This window comes from Podarcis bocagei (genome assembly GCF_964188305.1).
Source record: "Podarcis bocagei genome assembly, chromosome: 2".
In the NCBI taxonomy this organism is placed as follows: domain Eukaryota; kingdom Metazoa; phylum Chordata; class Lepidosauria; order Squamata; family Lacertidae; genus Podarcis; species Podarcis bocagei.
The window spans coordinates 43,519,591-43,540,275 of NC_138126.1; the positions used below are offsets into that span (position 1 = coordinate 43,519,591).

The 20,685-nt window shown below is 42.6% G+C and overlaps 1 protein-coding gene and 1 long non-coding RNA gene across 18 annotated transcripts in view; one reads left to right on the forward strand and one right to left on the reverse strand.

The window, feature by feature from the left end:
* The window catches only part of LOC308581544 (uncharacterized protein C3orf20 homolog), a 61,943-nt gene that overhangs the window by 16,682 nt on the left and 24,576 nt on the right, over positions 1-20,685 (reverse strand). For 11 of the 12 annotated variants that reach the window (XM_081184076.1, XM_081184086.1, XM_081184075.1 and 8 more), the window contains 6 exons: positions 20,453-20,584; positions 14,631-14,754; positions 12,450-12,651; positions 9,758-10,079; positions 7,550-7,657; positions 983-1,125 (listed from right to left, as the gene is read on the reverse strand). In XM_081184076.1, coding sequence (XP_081040202.1) covers positions 983-1,125; positions 7,550-7,657; positions 9,758-10,079; positions 12,450-12,651; positions 14,631-14,754; positions 20,453-20,584 — 1,031 coding nt within the window. The remainder of the gene's footprint in view (positions 1-982; positions 1,126-7,549; positions 7,658-9,757; positions 10,080-12,449; positions 12,652-14,630; positions 14,755-20,452; positions 20,585-20,685) is intronic. The other variant, XM_081184078.1, reaches the window with a different exon arrangement.
* Positions 11,546-20,685, forward strand: part of LOC308581685 — a 44,836-nt gene continuing 35,696 nt past the window's right edge. For 5 of the 6 annotated variants that reach the window (XR_014005152.1, XR_014005153.1, XR_014005154.1 and 2 more), the window contains exons 1-2: positions 11,553-11,663; positions 14,702-14,759. This is a non-coding gene — a long non-coding RNA (uncharacterized lncRNA). Of the gene's footprint in view, positions 11,664-12,054; positions 12,251-14,701; positions 14,760-20,685 lie in introns of all 6 variants that reach the window. The other variant, XR_014005151.1, reaches the window with a different exon arrangement.

The window sequence follows — 20,685 nt, forward strand, 5'->3', positions numbered from 1 at the left end:
TTTTATTTTCATTTCATTTCCAAATGATCCCTGACATGGAACTCACCCTTTTCACAGCCACCACACATTAGGTTGACATCTTCATTAACCTATCAATTTTGACCCCAAGGTCTCCTTCCAGGTCAGTCATCACCTGCTTAGGCTCCATTAGTGCACTTGTGAAATAAGGGGGGGGGGAAAATTGCCCCAATGTGGCACACATGCATACATTGAACTGCATTTGCCATTTGGGTGAAAAAGAAAATGATGGTGCCCTTTCCTAAGTGATGCAAGTCTATTAACCCAAAAGTTCATTTCTCTCATTCTTAATGGAAACTTCAACGGGCTAAAAAATTAGTCTCTATTAAAGATTTGGTAATATGCAGATTTATGTAAACATAATGCATTGATTACATGTCAGTTGAATAAGCAACAAGTATCCAACTGACTTCCAAGTTCTACTGAAAGTAGACTAATTGAAATTAAGAAACCTAAATTATTCATGCCCACTAACATAATGGGCTAACAAACACTAACTCTGAGAACTAGCTTTGGATACAACTCTAATTCAACCATTTTTCTTTTTAAAAATTATCCATCTCATTCATGAGTTGCCAACATGGTACCCCTGGATGTTCTTTAACTACAACTCCCATCATCCCTGACCATTGGCCAAGTTGGCTGAGACTGATGGGAGTTGTAGTCCAAGAACATACCGTCAGTTGGATTTTTACTATCAAGTGGTGTACTGTATAAATTTTATGAAATAAATATATAAATAACATCTGGGTGGTATCCCAGTGGCTACCCCTGCTCTAGTTATATACTTAGCAGCAAGAACAGCTAATAATGAAGTTTATGGGCACATCATTCTTATAACAGCTCATCTCTGGTCACAGTGCACCAGTTCGTCCGGTTCTTGTTGCAAACACAGACCTCTGCATGACACTGCCTCCCCTGTCCCCATTCCCATCTTCCCCTTCCCTTGGACTTCCTGTTTTACCTAAATTTGAAGCTCTGTGGCAGGAAGTGGCCCATCTTGCAGTCAAGGCAAACTTGGTTGATCTGCTTCAGCAGGTCTTTCTTGCTGAAGCTGTATCCGTTGAAAACACAGCCCCCAAAGACTGGCTTCCCTCCAGCATACATCTGTTGACAAACAGGCAGGAAGGAGGGGAACAAAAATGCTTTGCAATAAAAAATATATATATATAAGCGAGTTGGAAGGCTTGGACCAAATGGTTTCCTTTTCCTGTTATGCACAGGAGGCTTAAATGTTTTCATCCAGACATGAAGGGGCTTTGACAGCGCTCTCTCTCTCTCTCTCTCTCTCTCTCTCTCTCTCTCTCTCTCTCCACACACACACATAGACTTCCTGCACATCACTTAACACTCCTGATGTTGAATGAAACATCATTCACTTTGGGAAAGCAGAAACAGTACAGGTCTTACAGCCTGACCACAGAAAGGCTTACTGCAAACCCTTTTCGGCTGCTGTGTCCCTCAAGGCAGTGCCTGCTGACCACACCCCTATTCCCCACAAATCACAGGAGATTCCCAGCTGCTTTTTGTGTGTGCCAGATATCAAGACAGCAACATATTTTCACATTTCTGTAGGTGTGTGTGGTTGCAGCAAAGTTCAGTGGCTCGCTCTTGGATATATAGAAGATTAAATTGCCAAAAGTCCTGTATTTTAAAACTATTTGGTGTGTGTTTGTGTGTTTTGGGGGAACATTATCGCCTAAAATAACTACAGCAATATTGCTAACACAAGGCAAAGAGTCCACTTTTTTTTTTTAAAGGAGGGTTTGTTGTAATTAATTTCAAAATTTATGGTGGGCATGCTTCCCTACTACCTAGGGCCAGTTAAAAAACTTGTTTTGTTTTTGTAATAGATTCATATACACAAATAAATAATATTTCTGTTCAATGTACAGCAATAGCAATATGTAATGTACATATCTGCAGGCAATGTGCTATTGGATAGGGGGCTCTTATTACAAAAGGGTGTCAAAACTATTATGGAACTTGAGCTTTCTGGGCAGCAGGGGAGCACAGAGGAGAAGAGAATTTGTTTGTGCAGCAAAATGTCCTTCGGCCTCCAGACTGGAGAGGAGTGTAGCCCTTCAGAGTAAAGAAGCTGGCTATCCTTACTTTACTACTAATGCAGTACAGTAGTTTATTGTGTTTTTTTTTTTTTAAAAAAAAGAGTACACTGTAAAGGAAAATTCATTGGGCAAGAATAAGATTACAGAATATGGACATATCATGCTGGATAGAAAAGGTTCAAAAGCAGGTGGAGGTCAAAGACAGGACACTGCAAGTGCCTTACTGATGTTCATATGGGGCAAATGAATCCATCATAGGGGAGCAGCAAAAGTAGCCAAGTTGCTGTCCTCCAGATGTTATTGGACTACAACACCCATCATCCCTGACCACTGGCCTTGCTTACTGGGATTTATAGGAGCTTAAGTCCAACAGCATGTGAAGGGCACCACCTTGGCTATCCTTGCTGTTTGCTCAGAAGCATCAGCTTTCCTGAGTTCCAAACCAGGCTGAAAATGTTCTCTACATCTCTTGCTATATGTATGGGGGCATATCAGTATTGGTTAACATGAATGCATGTAGGTTAGGATGGAGCCATGATGCTTTTGCCAGCTCCCCACATCCATTCAATTTACCCCAAATAAACATGTAAAAGGTAAGTGTCCCTAGAATTAAGACAGGACAGAGGAGGGTGTGTACAAGACACAACACCACTAGGCAGATAAGTGGAACAGCAAGAGAGTGGGCAGTGAGGCTAGGTGGAGTGCTCATGGAGAAGAAGGAGGGAAACAAGGAGGGGGTGCATTGCAAGGGGTTGGAATAAATGGCCCTTGAGTCCCTTTCAACTCTAAGATTCTATGATTCTAAGTCAGAGCAAGAAAGGAAAGTCTCGAAGGGCTGACTGGCCAGGAAGGGGTGAAGAGGGTAAGAGAGGAAAGAGACGTGGGTGGGAGAGAAAGGGTGGCAGGCCACAGAAACAGGCACATGAGCAAGGAGAGAAGGCAGAATGTGGAGTTGCTCAGGAGAACTAGGTGGGGCCACAGAGAGAACAAGGGGTGTGGGTGGAAGGCCTGAGGAGGCAAGGATATGAGATCAGGGAGGTGGGACGGAGGGGCTCGGAAATGGTAAGGGTCCCTGTAGGAAATGGGTGGCTGGCAACCACATGCTCGCCCTGTGTGATTTTGTGTTGCTTCCGTGCAAGGAACAAAGCGTTCATTGTGAAGCCAAAGTTCTTTGGCAGCTGTAAGTTGCAGCCTCTTCTCTTCCCAGCTCTGCCCATTCAGAGCATCAGCAGTTCCCTCTAGTGGGCTACTGCTTCAAGTGCCATAGAAAGCACAGTATTACTAAGTTTTAAAAGTCACCTTTACGTAGGATGTAATGAAGTTTCAGGTGGTATTCACTATTTTCCTTTTTTAAAAAAAACAAATACCCAGCTGGATAGATGGGAGTTGTTGCTGTCATTGATATGATTGATTGATTGATTGATTGATTGATTGATTGAACTACGGTTCCCAGGATTCTTTGGGATAAACCATGACTGCTTTAAATGTACATTACAGATGGGGCCTTAGTCTGCATATGTAGTCGGCACCAGAATGATTCATTAACCCCGTGAATGTCACAGCCATAAGATATCGACAAGGCAGTCTCAAATATACCTGCTGGGCTTGCCCATTTCTATCTAGAGAAGAAAAATAGTCTCTGTGCACTCATTAATTTACCTCTGTATATTATGGCTGACAGTGCATAGATGGTCTATGGCCATGGGTTGCAATTTACAATTTCTTTCAGGTTGGAAGAACAAATCTTAGTGTGTTCAACAAATCTTTCCAGCTGATATAAACACCCCAGATATTACTGTTCTTCTAAGTCATTTTATACTCCAGTTTTTTTCTCCTGTGTGCAGACTAAGATGGCCAAATAAATATCCTATGCTTGATTCTTCATAGGGAGTCAGCCTGCAAGAGTGCAAGAACCCTTCTATTCTTGTGCTCTTCAATAGGCAATATTTTGATACAAAGAAACAATCCTTTTCAGGATAAAGGCATGGATCTACCGTATTTTGCGCCCCATAAGACGCTCCGGCCCATAAGACGCACCTAGTTTTTTGGGGGGAAAATAAAGAAAAAAAATTTTATTTTTCCCCCCCCCCCAGGTGCGGGGCTGGAAGAACCAGGTCGGGGAACAGAGGGAAGGCACGCTCTGCCTCCCCGCTGTCCCCCGAGCTTGTGGGGCTGGCGATGGGGAGAAGTGCACCAGTCCCGGGAGGGCAGGCAGCTCTGCCCTGCCATCCCGAGCGGGGCAGGACTTAGCGCACCGCTCGGGATGGCAGCGTAGACCCGCCTGCAGTCCCGGGAGGGCAGGCAGCTCTGCCCCGCCATCCCGAGCGGGGCAGGACTTAGCGCACCGCTCGGGATGGCGGTGTAGACCCGCCTGCAGTCCCGCGACGGCAGGCAGCTCTGTGCCGCCATCCCGAGCGGGGCAGGACTTAGCGCACCGCTCGGGATGGCGGCGTAGACCCGCCTGCAGTCCCGCGACGGCAGGCAGCTCTGCCCCGCCATCCCGAGCGGGGAAGGACTTAGCGCACCGCTCGGGATGGCGGCGTAGACCCGGGATTGCAGGCAGCTCTGCACAACCCTCGGAGCCGGTCTCCCGAGGGTTGCGCAGAGCTTCCTGAAGCCTGGAGAGCGAGAGGGGTCGGTGCGCACCGACCCCCCTCGCTCTCCAGGCTTCAGCGAAAGCCTGCATTCGCCCCATAAGACGCAGGCACATTTCCCCTTCATTTTTGGAGGGGAAAAAGTGCGTCTTATGGGGCGAAAAATACGGTATTTATTTTTACTTATAAAAATATTTATAGGCCACCCCATCACATAAAATATTAGGGCAGTATACAAGTGCAATAAAATGTGACATGAAAAAGATACAAAACAATCATAAAAATAGCTGGTTCATCTTGGAATAGTTTGAACAATTGAACAGACCTGTCAGTATAAAGAGGTCTTCAAGAGATGTCTGAAAACTAGCTGTGAGGATGTGTGCTGAATTTCTGCTGGAAGTAGGGCTGCCATATGTCTGGGTTTTCCCAGATATGTCCAGGAATTGGAGTGTCAAAATGGCATCTGGGTGGATTATTGATGAATCAGCAAATATCTGGGGAAACCCAGACATATGACAACTAGGGCGAAAATGCTTTAAAAATCCCTTTCAAGAAAAGCTCAGCAACTCCCCCCTCCCCAAGAAACGAAAAGGTCAACAACTTTGTCCAGATTTTCCCCTTTGGAAATATGGCAAGTCTAGCTAGAAGAGTATTCCTCAGCAATGAACTAGTGAGAATAAATGCCTGACTTCTAGTGGAAGCTTCTTCTGGCCGAAGACCTTTTGGCACCTGAGGTGAACCACAAAATGAGACTCCCTTCCCCACTAGGGAAGAAGGGTTGAGTGAAGATCTACATCAGGATCTGCTGCCCCTGTGGATCCTGCCGCCTGAGGCGGTCACCTCACCCTGCCTCATGGGTGGACCAGGTCTGAATGGGGGTGGGGCTGCTAACAGTGCTTCTCTGGATGATCTCAGTGACTGAGCTAGATTCTAAAGGCTCAGGTGGCCCTTAAGGTACCCTGGACCCAACTTGTTCAGGGCTTTGCTTATGAATACAAGAAAGCTGAACCTGGTCTAGTAGCATATAGGCAGCCAGTGAGGGTGTTTTAGCAGAGATGCCACATGCTGTTGGCCATCTGCCCCTGCCAGCAGTCTTGTTGCTTCTTGCTGCACTTAACTGGAGCTTCTGGACCAAGCCCAAGGATAGCGCCACGCAGAGCACAGAGCAGTATTCCCAAGGTTAGCAATGCATAGACTACAGTGGATGCTACCCCCTGGGTTTTTAATTGTATTTCAGTTCGGTTTTTTAAATTAATTTGTTATCATTTCATTGCTTTATACGGTAGCTTAGTGTTGCGTTTTATTTAATTTTTTGCTTTGTGAGCCACTCAGAGAAGTCATCACGAGACAGCTATATTAATGCAGTAAATAAATAAAATAATCCAAGGGAATGCTCACCAGATGCTGCTGCCTGGCACCCATCCATATTCAGCCAGTTATTATGCAGATTATTTGCACATGTCACATGCAAATATTATGGTTGCAATTCTAAACATATTTGCTTGGAAGTAATAGCATTTACTCCAAAGCAGACATGCATAGGATCTAGCTCTTTTAAAAGGGTCTTGGTTCTTAAATTTCTGGTGAACTCAGAGCTAACTAAATTGAATTTGGGGTGTAAAGGATAATATACATCTATGAAAAAGTTGAAAAGAGTAGATTAATTATGTCAGTACTAATTATGATCACAACAATATTGTGGAAGAGGGGAGAAAGTTACCTCACTTTCCCACCATTTTTAAAAATTATTTCTTCCCATGTGGATAATCTTGGGTGCCAGCCTTCTGCTGAGATGAATCAAAGTTCTTACCAGTGACCCACACCCCACCTCTGATTCACTTCCACCCCCATTTTTATGCAGTTAAAATATTCTCTCCTGCTATTAGAATCAATGCTGCCTGTACTTCAAAGTGGTATATAATATGATTAACTGCACTGGGACAGAGCAAGGGTGAAGTCAGCCAATAGATTCTTCTGTGCTGAAGGGAATGAATAATATCCTCCAAACCCTTTGAAACTCTGAACTTGACTTGACTACCCAGTGTGTTAGACTTCCATGGCCAGCGGTTTACAAGCATTTAATAGAGCACAGAAAGGCTTTCATTATCTGATTTGGCGCCTCTGTCAATGGGTCTAAATAAAAAACATCTCTCCTTATGTGCTTAAGGCTCCCAAGAAGAGAGCAATATACTGCAGGAATAACTAGAGTGGGAGCCCCAGTCATTCAACACAGTAGCACATTTTCTGCACAAAACATGAGGTTTGGGGGAGTCAACTGAATTCCAAGCTCTATTGCTCACTTGTTATATATAGACAGATATTAAAACAGATCATGATGCTGAGTTCACAGATCAGATGATGAGATTAAATCAAGCGGAAAGAGTGCTTTAAAATCTTCTGTTAGAAAAGAAACCAAAGAGAGGAGACAGGTATTTTACAGTGTATTTATAGGGATTGTGGATACAGTGCATAATCATTATGTAACTAGGACTACAACCCTAAACATACGAGGGAGTTCTGTGAAAGTCAACCAAGAGTCTCGTCAGCACTGGATATAGGGCACTTCCCCTGCACAGGGTGCTGAGCTAAGGAGCCACATAATCAGCTATATTTATATGGGTACTACTGAAAAGATCAACTGTACCAAAAGGAATTACTGTGAAAAGAAATATTTGGGGGCCCACCAAATTTTGTCCTTGTTCAGGGCACCATATTACCAAAATCCACCCCTGGTCTAGTGGCACCTTAAAGACTAACAAATTTATAATAGCAAAAGCATTAGTGAACTCCTCAAAAGGTTGTGGGGTCTCATTTATTAGAAGTTTGTGTTTGTGTGAATTTTTTTCAAGAAGAAAAAGACCAGATACTTACTACCACCATTCCAGGAACAACGGCATGCTTCTGCACCAGCAGAGGAGGTTTTTTGTTTAGAGGGCACTCAAGATCATATCTCAGGAAGCGGAAGGGATCATGCTTGCACTGGGAATGGAACAAGTGATACTGTCAGTGTATTGGAAAGGTCCTGGGGGTTTCTGTTCTAACCAATCAAATATGTGTAATGTTTCTGATGCTAGGGAGCAGAAACAGTCTCGCACAGGAACTAAATATTGCCAACTCCAGCAGGCAGGCAGATAAAGCGGAGACAGTGAGGGCTCTAGCAGACCTCTCTGTTTTCCTTGCATATGAGTAGGGTGTTTTTCGTTCTCTTTTCCCACCCACTGTTTGAAAACCTGTCTGAAAGCAGGAAGAACCTGTAGCAGAGACTTATTCCAGCTATTGGCCATATAAACTGCTAAGAGACTATGAGAAAGGCTGAGATTATCAGCTTCACTGTAGACCCCACTGAACCCACGTGTCTCTTCCCCAAGGACTGATTTGCCATACGTTGCTTCCTTCATTCCAAAGTCACCAAAGCCAGTTTGAGAATGTTATCTATTGTGGGCACCTCAACTGTTGCCGTGCCCTGGTAGACTTAAACTGAGGCAAAGTCCAACAGCAACAGTGCTCCAAGGAGTACCAGGCTTCTGAATCTAGCCTCCATTTTGATTTCTCACAATGCTCTGATGTAGTGTTAATTGTGGGGAATTAAAACGGCAGCAAGATCCAACCATTGTGTACTGGTCAAACAAACATTTTAAGGCGAGTCCAGGGCAGACATCAGCAATGAGCCCTGCTGAGATGCTGTGGTCCTGGCAACTGCCCATGGATGACATATACTGGCACAGGCCCTGAAAATAAATGTGTTGAAAAACAATATCACAGCCTGGAGGGATCATTGTGGGGAGTGAAAATGTTGTGTCTGGAGTTCCTGTGCCTGTAACAAAATATAAAGCCCTCTAACCTCTGTGTCCATTTTTCTTGAGGGATACGAGAAATTCACAGAGGATAAATACATAACAGTCACATTGCTACATTGCTCTTCTATGTTCAGAGGAAATAAATACCACCAAATACCAATTTCTGAGGACAAATGGCGTGGGATCTGTTTTTCACCTTCTTGCCCTGCCTGTGGGCCACAAGATGGCTGCCGTGGGAAGCAGAATAGTAGACCAGATGGGCCTTGGCAGTCTGTTCTAGCAAGGCATGTTCTCATCAGGCAATATGTGTCTGTGTGCGCATGAGCTGCCTAAATGACAGGGAGCCTGTCCAATACCTTTAGTGAAAAGAAGCCAAGTAAACAGGGTCTCATATCTAAGGTGTGTATATGCTTCACCAAAATCCAGTTTAAGCACCAAAGTAGTCCTATTCTTGTGACAAGGAAAGACTGATAGGGTGTTGTGAATCAAATATGGAAATAAGCAGAAGCTGTTTATTTGTATGACTGTTATGTACTGAGTTGAATAGGATCCAAACCGAAGCAGTCTGATTGGTCCTAGAACAATAGGATCCAAATTGCAGCAGTCTGATTAGTCCTAGAACAATAGGATTCAGAATGCAGCAGTCTGATTGGTCCTAGAACAATGCAGCAGTATGATTGGTTGGCAGGAACCACCCAATCCTGCTCCAGATAGAAGTGAATCCACAACCTGATTGGCTTACAGTAGAATTCCAGAATTAGCCAATCATGTGCAGCCCATTGTGTAAATAATGTATATAAAGCAGATACTGTGAGGGGACTTTCATTCATTCCTCCTCACCACTATGAGCTGAATAAAGAGCATGAAATCACTTTGCGACTCTGAGTATATTTCAATGACTTTAATTTACAGTGTAATTCTATGGATGTTTTGCAGTTCCATTGTGCCTATTGGGGATTAGAAAGTGGGCATAACATCGCAGCTTTATCTATTTTGAGAGGAGTGACAAAGAGCTTTTGGTGCAGAGATTAGAAGGGGTCACCCAACCATTGGAAGGTCTCCTTTTGGCTTCCACCCTCATGTTTCAGAGTTTATCTTATTCTCAGCTTCCATACGCTCCAGAAACACGCTTTTAAACTTAATCAAAATGAACAGGAAGAAGACTTCTGTGCCAGATATCAAATCCTATGCTCACAAAATGCAAACACAGATGTACAACCAAAACAACTTGTGTGTGTGTGTGCGCGTGCACATGCACACACATGTTTAGCAGGTAGCTTACCTGAATACAAGGTGAGGGACGGCCGTGTTGCATTTGTATGTACAGATTTTCGATGGACCACTCAAAGAAAGGGGAGTAGGAATGATCTTGAGGCGAGATCACACAGATCACAATGACCTGATCAGGGTCTCTTGGGGCAGTAATAAACTTTTCAAATTCCAAGTCTGTAATCAACGGGATCTTCACCACACACCTGCAGCATAAATCATCTCCATCTTTAGACATAATTTTGTGTAGCACGACCGGACAGTCAGCAAGAGAAATTGCCCAAGGTTCTGGTGGACGAACTGCATCCTTAGCTGCAGACACCTCTGCTTTGCTCCTGTGAGAAGCACGTGATGCGGTTGTGAGAGAAAGAGAGGCAATTGTGGGGGTGGGGGGCAGAGAAAGCAAAGTAAAGTTGCGACTTGAACCCTAGTCAGAGGTTGGTTAGTTATTTTAAGCATTTTCATACTGCTCTTCAATTGTATTCATGAGGGTGGCATACTAAAAGCACAAAACCATTAAAACGTAAATAAAATAATAATCTAAAAGACACAGAATTAAAAGAAGTAGCATAAAACAGCCAGCAGCATTTAAACTGCATCTTCCAGCATGGGGAAATAAAAAGTTATTTCTGCCTGGGACTGAAAGGACAATGAAGTTGGTACATATGGAAACAGGTGGTCTTTGGGATGCTGTCTTGTATTGAGTCAGGTCAACTGTCCACTGAGCTCAGTGGTGCTTACACTGACTGGCAGCAGCTCTCTGGGATTTCATAGAGGGCTTTCTCCCAACCCTACCTGCAGATGCTGAGAACTGTACTTGCTGCCCTTTGCACACAAGGCAGATGCTTTACCACAGAGACATGTCCTTCTCAAGTACAGTTCTGTTATGGTCCATCAAGGGCAAAATGCCAAACATGAAAGAAAGCAGGCTGCATAGTTGAGGACCTGGTCAGCAACTAGTTAAGGAGATGAAGAAATGAGTGGTGGGCCACAGCTCCAATCAAGCCTGTCATCTTGCAAAGTGGCTTGCCAACAATCTCTGTTTCCATAGCCCTTATCCCAGTTAATGCCTCTTTAATTTTGGGGCTAGCTAAGGAGGGCCAAGGGAGAAGCTGGGTTTGGTTTTGAACTTCCCAAAACAAAATGTGAACCCAAAAGCAGCAATCTTTTGAAATCTGCAGTATTCTGAATTTTGTGGTGCAGTTCTCCAGGCCCCCTCCCCCCAATGTTTATTAGGGGAAAGCGTGGACATAACTGTGAACACACAAAACTACATTATATCAGCAAGCCCATTAGGATAAATGCACACTAAAATGCTGATGAATTTTGTGAGGGCTTCTTTTGAAAATAATCAATCAATCAATCAATCAATCAATCAATCACAAGCTGGGGTACAAGTGTGATGAACTAAAGATTGGAAAAAGGAGAAACTGAGAGAAACCAAAACGGACAGATTTGTCCAGGGTTGGTAAAACAGGGACTGGTTTTTCTGCAGATTGATGTTTGTCAGCAGTAAAGAGGTTTTGCTGGGGAAAATGGCATGACACAACAAGAAGAACACTCCAGCCCATGCTGAGAAAGCACAAGCAGAAGTCTGTATGAGAAGTAATTCTCTCTATAGTTTCTCTCCTGTTTACGTTTTTGGCTGTTTTAGTGCTCCAGGGAACATTTAGCACAGCAGTTGTCAATTTAGTGACCTTCTGATGTTTTGGACTAAGGCTCTATGATGGACAGAGCTATGGTCAGCCTCCTGAAGACTTCAGAAGCCAATCAATGAAGAGGGAGTGAAGAGTTCAAAATTTGAACCTGACAGTTAAACTGTCAGATTGGGATGGACTATAAAATAGGAATCAGGCCAGGACGGAAAGGGCTGAGTTAGGGCTGAGACAGAGATAAATGATTTTTAATAGATTTTAAAAGTATGTGATACTGTGTTTTAGTATGAATGTTGTGTTTTTATTGTTGTAAACTGCCCTGGGACCTTGGGGTGTTTTTCGTGTTGAAAATATGCTATATGGTAATTTATGGACCTAATAAGTATCTAAAGCCACATAACAAATAGGAGCCTACACAACACAAAACACTGTTGCAGTATGTAGGTTTTATTTTATTTGTTTTTTATCTTATATTTTGGAAATGTACACCCATGTTTTTTCCCCTTTAATTTTTTTGGCGGGCGCCCAAGAGAGTGAGACCCTAAACTACAGCTTGTTTAACTTATATGTAAATCCGGCACTGGGCGGGGACCAGGTTGGCAAAGACTGTTCATGCAAATGCAACCAATATGGCAGCTTTTTTTTTCTACTGCAGGATCCTTGCCAATTTGGGCATCCTTTAGTGCACCTGAGACCAAGCATATCTGCATCCTACACCTTCTGCATCCATGTCATGCATCTGACGCAATGTGTCATGGCCTAAAAGTCAGAAGCAGCCTGCAGGGCAGTGTTGTCCATCCAGTTTCCCAATGTAGAGGTCACTGCTGCCAGCTGAGAGGCAGACTGGCACGGTAAGGGTGCTGTGGAGGGAGCATCAGAATAGCTCTAGTGCTGCACTCACACCACACCTTGCCCCTCTGTCCTGCTTACTGCTGCCCACTGAAATGCCTGCTTACAAGGATCATATCTGCAGCCGGCTAACCCACATGATTAGTCCTGCTTTTTTATAGAAACTAAGACACTTCCCCCACAAAAGATAACCCCACTGACCTTGAAGGAGGCCTATATTTCCCCCTGAAAGGCTTATCAAAGGCAAGATTCCGTGTAAGATATGGCTTGACAGTTGATCTCCGTTTAGCGGCCAAAGGTCTGGTATCAACTCGATCCCAGGCCAAAAGTACTGGTTCCTTTAACAAAAACTTCACTTGCTTTGAAGGGGCAAGGTCAATTGGATAGTCTACACAACATATCCCTGCCATAGAAACAAGAAGAGAATTGTCAGTTATTTTTGACAAGGCAGGCCCATTGGAGCTACTGGGACACAGTTCTCCCAATGAGAATGCAACATAATAATAATAATAATAATAATAATAATAATAATAATAATAATAATAATACTTACCCTCAATATCTCAAAACCATATTCTTCCCTGTCCCACATACATTTTATGCTTTTATTTGAACTCAAAGAAGTTCTGCAAACATTTCTGTCAATCCACTGTTCTCTGTCCAATCAGATCTCTGCACCACTCAGCCAACACTAATCCAAAAGCATAGCTATGGCAGAAAGGTGCCCCCTATCTGTTTCTGGGCAGATAAAATACAGTCATACCTCATGCTATGTTTGCTTCATGTTACGTTTTTTCATGTTGCATCCCTCAGCGACCCGGAAGTACCGGAAAGGGTTACTTCTGGGTTTCGTCGCTCGCGCATGTGCAGAAGCACTAAATCGCACTTCGCACAAGCACCAAATCACACCACGCACCTGCACAGATACGGCGCTTCAGGTTGCAGGCTTTTCATGTTGCGAATGGGCCTCCGGAATGGATCCCGTTCGTAACCAGAGGTACCACTGTACATGGAATTTGAGTATCAAGACTGCCAGCTTTTCAGTCCCAGTTGTGAAGGTTACTCCTCCCTCTTGTTACAAGGGCAATTCCAGCATCTGTATAGGGCAACACAGGGCTGATTGAAGAGCAGCCCTCCTTGCCTTCTGAGCATGCTCAGAGCTATTTCTTTGAAGACCCCATCTCCAAACAGTGCAAAGGACATTATTTGTACTAGTCAGAAGAATAATGTGGTTGCTAGCTTGAGCTATCTTTTTGACTAAGAGAGTGCAATGGGAGACACAGTGTGAGTCTCTTAAAACCTAATTATTTAGGTTTTAAAATGCTGTGTGTGTGTGTGTGTGTGTGAGAGAGAGAGAGAGAGAGAGAGAGAGAGAGAGAGAGAGAGAGAGAGAGAGAGAGAGTTTGGTAGGCTACTGCAAGAACAGAATGTTGGTCTGATCCAACAGGATATTCTGCTGTGGGGATTCTATTTGTACAAAGGATACATGTTGTAGAATCGCCAAATTAAATACAAAGAGGTTTCTCACTGGTGAGGCAGGTGCACTCTGTACATGCTCATTCCATTTATTTCTGAGTCTCATAGTGCCTAAACAGGCTGTGGTTTGTGGGGCACTAACATTACACTTTGATTGAGTTAGCTAGCATCTACACACTTTCCTTCTCAGTAAGCCAAAAATGGTAAGAGCCATATTGTCGTTAAAAACAACAACAATCACACCAGTTTCTTGATTCTTTCCTTTTTAGGTTATGCTTTCTTTTGTTCATTATTCCAAACCTGGTCCCCTTCACTCAATATAAAACTGGGGCAGGCAAACTGGAGAGAGACTGTTTGTTTATTATTTATCGGTATTATTATCCATTCTACTTTTCCTCTGAGGAGCTCAAGGTGGCGTTCATGTGTCTCCTTTTCCCCAGGTTATCCTCACAGCAACTCTGTGGGGTAAATTAGGCTGAGAGACAGATGGGCCAAAGGCCACACAGCGAGTTTCATGGCTGATTCTAACACTACAGATATGAATATAAGCACAAAACCTAATAATAAAAAAATCAGGTTCCACATTCTGAATTTTATACTTTTTAATGTTTAGATTATGAACTTTTAGTGGAACAAGTAAGACTCAAGAATTTGGCCACACCAAAATTCATTCTTCACTGGATGAAATACCATTTCATTCATTCATTCATTCATGGTGTGTGTGTGTGTGTGTGTGTGTGTGTGTGTGTGAAGCTTGCACAATTATTCATTTGAGTTTTAATTTGTATCATCATGGTGGGTGTGGGTGGATTTAGGTGTGTAAGAGAGATAGAGAGACCTCAGGATGCAAATTAAATTACATGCAATATGAATACCACATGACCAATAAGAATTACCGTACTATACCTGAGACCATCAAAATGCCATTTATAAATTGTCTCACTATCTTCTCAAACCTCTTCTTAATCTCTGTTAAGGCTCTGACCCACTGTCCTTCCTGGTCACCACTATCTGTGCTTTTCCCAGTTGGCTGTGGTAAGTAAAGAGAAAAGGAATTATTACTTCCGGGTTGGCGCCATCGCCGAATGGCGGATTCCCTCCGAGCTCCGGAGGGAGTCTGCTCGACAGGGGCCGGGTTCTGCCGCGCCGGCGACGCGGGGACCCTTAAAAACCACGGGCGCGGATGCCCGTGGACATGGTGACTCGGCGGGCACCGTTAGCGCCCTCCCGACCCGCGAAGGAGCCTTTTTAAAGGCTACGGAACGGGGGACGGGGAGTGGCGCGGTGCTGTGAGTCTACTGCTTCCCCTGCCGAACGAAGCCGCATGCCATTCGTCGGAGAGCGCTGACTTCTTCCTTTAAAATTTGGACTAAAAATCAAGAACAACAACCCGTGAGTAATTTGGAAATTGGATTAAAATTTTTCCTTTTTTGTGGATTCGGCACGAGCGGGGGAGGTGCAAAGAGGAAGTCCGTCTCCCCCCCCATTGTAAACATTTTAAAGCAAGGATTTGTCAACTAAGGTTGAGAGAAGAGTTGTTTTTTTCCTGATTGGATAAAAGTTATTAATTCCACGGATTTAAAAGTATAAGTTACTGTGCTGGAGGATAAGAGCTTTTTTTATTATTATTAAGTGCCACCCTTCCCGAGACCGGGAGTAACCCGCGAAAGGAGCCTGTTGAGCAGTTACTGCAGATTTTGACAGCTGTCAAATTAGCTGTCAAAGTCGGAAAAAATTGAAAGTTTTGGCTTAGCCGGTTATATTGTTACAAGGTGTTGAAAATAAAGAAAGATTGAAACAAATTAATTTGACTTTTGGACTGGAAGTGTAAGGAATACTAAGTAACCAGAATCCCTCTAGAGGGGGTTCACGGACATTACAAGAATGGAAATAGGTAGGAAAATACTGGCTGATTTGGATGAGGTTGTTTTTCTCATGGGAAAGCTGCGAAAGATGTACGAGCAAGGCCATGTTTTGTCTACAAGTCCTACAAAACTGAAGTCAACAGCAAATATATCTATTGAGTTGGAAAAGGACTTGATGTTTAAAACACAGGCAGCTGGACAAGAAAAGAAACCAGAGACTGAAGAGGAGGAAGAGATATACGCTGAACAGGAGGAGCAGAAAGGAGGGGCTGAAATGTCACAGAAGGTAAATGAGAGCCGGAGGCCTGCCAAGATGGTTATAAAAGAAAACAAGGATTGGAAGAGGAAAATTTGGTCTGAATCTAGAAATGAGGAATGGAAAGATCTTCTTTTGTGCAGATCTGAAGATCTAGGGATTACTAATCTGATTAAGGTGGAAGCTGGAGCTTTTGGGACATTTGGACTTAAGAAACAGGACTTGAGCTCCACCTTTAAACAAGGAGGCCTGGCTGGAAGGAACATGGACATTATAGAGAGAGTGCCCCTTCGAGACTGGGTGTTAAACATAAGGGACTTTCAAAGAAGCCGGCAGAAAGGGACTGAGAGAGATTCAAGAGCCTCGGACGTGAGGTCACCAGGCTAAATAGATGGACTAATGGACTATGGTTTTGGGATTGAAACCGGGGAGGGAAGGGTGGGGTTTGGAAATCCAAAGGGGGCCTGATCTTTTTTACTCTGTGTTTAATTTTATGTTGTTATCACTATAAGAATGGGGAATTCGTGGAAGGGAAATAGGGTCAACCTTAGAAAAAGTTTTTTATAAATGATTAAGGTACATAAGCTAAAAGGTGATATACAAATCAAACTAAATATAATAATGAATTAAGGGTAAAAATTTAATATAAATAAACATAATAACAAATTAAGGTTAAGAAATTAGAGATAAGAACTTGTTGGATAAATATTTGGATTTGGAATACAAGAAGGGGAGGTGAGGGGAAGTCGTGGAAAGAAGTTATTGAAAATGGGACTCTAAAGGTTGAATTCTTTTGTTTTTTGTTTTTTGTTTTTTCTTTTCTGTATTATTTGAAACTCTAATAAATATTACTTTAAAAAAAGAGAGAGAAAAGGAATTATTATTATTATATTTGGGCAAATGGAAATTTATCCATGGGAGAAGTGGCCCTTGCTGCATTTTGAGCTATTTGGAAATAAGGGAATATCCCCTGCTAAAACCCACAATACCAGCATGCACAGTTCAGCACCTAACCTTCCTCTGAATGCACAAGGCACTGCAGTTACAAATTCTAGCAAATTTTACAAATATGGATTTGAAAATATTTTTGTTTTCCTAACACATACATCAACAGTTTTCCTCTCAATGAGAAAAGGGAATTTAAAATATACATACATACATATCTATATCTATATCTATATCTATATCTATATCTATATCTATATCTATATCTATATCTATATCTATATCTATCTACCGTATATATTGTACACACAACACACACACACACACACACACACACACACACACACACACACACACACACACACACACACACACTGTATTTAAGAAGTGGAAGCAGTAGGGGGGAATGCCAGCTGGGACAACAATGAATTCTTAATCTAAAGAATGGCCCAATTAACACCAAGTGGCTGAGAAATATGTCATTCAGCCAGCCTATGAAGGCAGCCTGTGGGGTAATAAAGCATTTTAATGCAAAGGCTGTCTTTCCACAAAAGTGCATTCACAAAATAAATATTTAGAAGAAAGACCAGGAAATAGGCTCTTAAAGAAAGAAGGTTGCCTTTAATGCAGGTTTCAGTGCCGTTCCTGAGGGCTACTCTTCAAAGGTCAATGGGACTCCAGGGAAGCAATTTGAAAAGAGTCAAATGTGGCATACTTTCTTTTTATTATTATTATTAAGAAAGAGGCAAGCATGGTTTGCTTACTCGCCTTCATAGAAGAGTTAGCTTTTGCTGATAAGCATAAAACCTGGCTACAGGGATGTATTAGCTAAAGGGCACAGCACTCTAATGTGTGAGGCTTAAGGCAATGTGCTGGAAAACTTAGGACCAAACAATGCATGAAGCCAAATGTGCTGTTAGGAATCACATTGGTGGAAGAGTATGCACAGTCTGGTCACCTCACCTCAGAAAGACTGGTGTAGAGCTAAAAAGGGCTCAAAATGAGCAACCAAAATGATAGAGGGGGTTACTGCTGAGATCTGTGATACAAGCATGAGGCATCCCTTGTGATGAGACATCGCTAGCAGTACAGTGTGTGATAGCATAACACAAAAATATCACTGCAAATGTGATACTCTGCCTTTTCTTATCTGGAATGGAAACAACCAGACTAAAATAATATTCATTAGGCTTCCTGTTTCCGGCAGTGAGAAATGTCTGACTCCCACACGATCAGACCCCAGCCGTGCTGGTAATTCAGGGTTGATATGGGGGTAATTCAAATAGAAGGGGAAGAAATGGAGGCAGTGAGAGATTTTACTTTCTTGGGCTCCATGATCACTGCAGATGGTGACAGCAGCCACGAAATTAAAAGACGCCTGCTTCTTGGGAGAAAAGCAATGACAAACCTAAACAGCATCCTAAAAAGCAGAGACATCACCTTGCCAACAAAGGTCCATATAGTAAAAGCTATGGTTTTCCCAGTAGTGATGTATGGAAGTGAGAGCTGGACCATAAAGAAGGCTCATTGCCAAAGAATTGATGCTTTTGAATTATGGTGAGACTCCAATACTTTGGCCACCTCATGAGAAGAGAAGACTCCCTGGAAAAGACCCTGATGTTGGGAAAGATGGAGGGCACAAGGAGAAGGGGACGACAGAGGATGAGATGGCTGGACAGTGTTTTCAAAGCATGAGTTTGACCAAACTGCGGGAGGCAGTGGAAGACAGGAGTGCCTGGCGTGCTCTGGTCCATGGGGTCACGAAGAGCCGGACACGACTAAACAACTAAACAACAACAATGGGGGTAATTAGCCCTGGCAGACTCCCCAGGGTGGGGGAGGACTGTCTCGTAGACCCACAGACCATCCAAGATTGTCAGCTTGCATCAAGGTGCAAGTGGCAGGACGCTGGGTCCCAGAGCACGACACGGCTGGCACTCTCCGAAGTCACTCTCATAAGCCGGAAATATATGTTTGATAAAATAATTAGATTTGGACAATAAACAGACATAGTCTGGACCGAAGAAAATTGAAAAAAACCTACAGAACTGTACAGTCCCTGGTGTTTAAGACTGGACTTCAAAGAGAATCTCATCATGGCATTTGGATTACGGAGGTGATTGGTATGTCCTTTTTTGTCTTCTCAATATCTACAATTGGTTTTCTATGCCAAGCCTCATCAAGAAACCTACTTTTTTTGAAAAGTACAGATGGACTTCTATTTATAATTCAGTATTTAATTACACAGCTTTACTTAGACTTGAAAGACTTGATAAAGATAAAAGAAGAAACAAGATGGCGCTTGTTAATATGACACAGCACAGAAAAATAAGAATTCCTCCCTTTTTCGAGAGAAGTGGGAAATACTTGCTAGCTGACTTTATACAGACTTGACGCAATAATTTGGGATAACATACAGTGCATCTGTTTGCAGAATTCCTTCATTATGAGCGAGAGAGAAGGCCAAATGGAGGTCTTGCAACCCCCCTTCTAGGGCCCAGAGGTGGGGATTGTGTGGTCTCCGGGAAGGCTGATCGATCATCAAATGACTTATATCTATGGAATACAGTACATTTACATTGCAACATTGCAAACAGTATGCGCAACAATTTAACAATTAACCACATGGAAGTTACTGTGTCATTAAATTTCAAATGACAGATTTGGACAACAGCCCCGATTGGAATGATTTAACAACTTTGGAGTTGCTGCATCATTAAACTTCAAACGATAGACTTGGACAACAGCCCAGATTGGAAGACTGGAATGAAATCAGGAAAAGCTGCGCTGGCAAATCGACAGTTTATATATATACACATACACACACACACACACACATACACACACACACACACACACACAGCTGAACTCAATGGATGAAAGGATATATGATTTCTGACATGACTGAGAATCGCATAGCCAGGGATGGAGAACTTTAAAGCGTTAAGATCAGAATGTAGAAGATATGAGAACAACAAGAAGAAGGCAGGAACGAAGATATTGTACATATACTTCAGATGTCCAGACTATGGGAAGCCCAGAAAAAATTAATAATTCTGTCTGTAATTTGGTTGTTTTTTATTGGCTTATAATTGGATTATGATTATGATTTGATGGAGATGTTAATTGGCTGCTTTTATTGGAAAATTAATAAAAATGATTTTTTTAAAAATGATACTCCTTCATCCTGTGGATTGTAGTGGTACCTATGCAGTTTGTTTTATGCTATCTTAAATGATTATTCCATTTTTAATGCTTTGTGAGAATTTACTATGTATATGTGATTTGTATGTTAGCTGCCTTAGGAACTTACGTTGAGGGACGATCTGATAGATAGATAGATAGATAGATGATAGATAGATGATAGATGATAGATAGATAGATAGATATAGATAGATAGATAGATAGATAGATAGATAGATAGATAGATGATAGATAGATTCTATCACAATCTACAGTGTATGGAGGTAAGACTTTTGTATCCCAAAAAGAGAGATAACAGAAGAGGGATTGCTGTACTAGAGAAAATTAGACCTAGGACAAGTTTTCAAATGTTACTTCTAGAAATTTCCCTCAGGGTTATGAAAAAGTCAATGTACACGCAGTTACTGGATATCCTAGTGTTACTTGCATAATGTTGTTTCCATGCTGTGACTTCTTACCTGCCTATCAGATTTGGATCTATGCGTGCATCCATCTCTTACCAAAGACAAGGTGATGCTTTCACTTTGTTCGGTGAAAGTAATTGTCATTGAATTTTGATTAACAACCTTGAGTTTTAGCTGTTCATTTATCTAAGGAATAAAAGAAGATAATGAAAGTCTTAGGGGCTGATTCGCACAATTGGCATTTGCCACTGTCATCATGCTTACAGGATTGTACCCAGGGTCAGTCC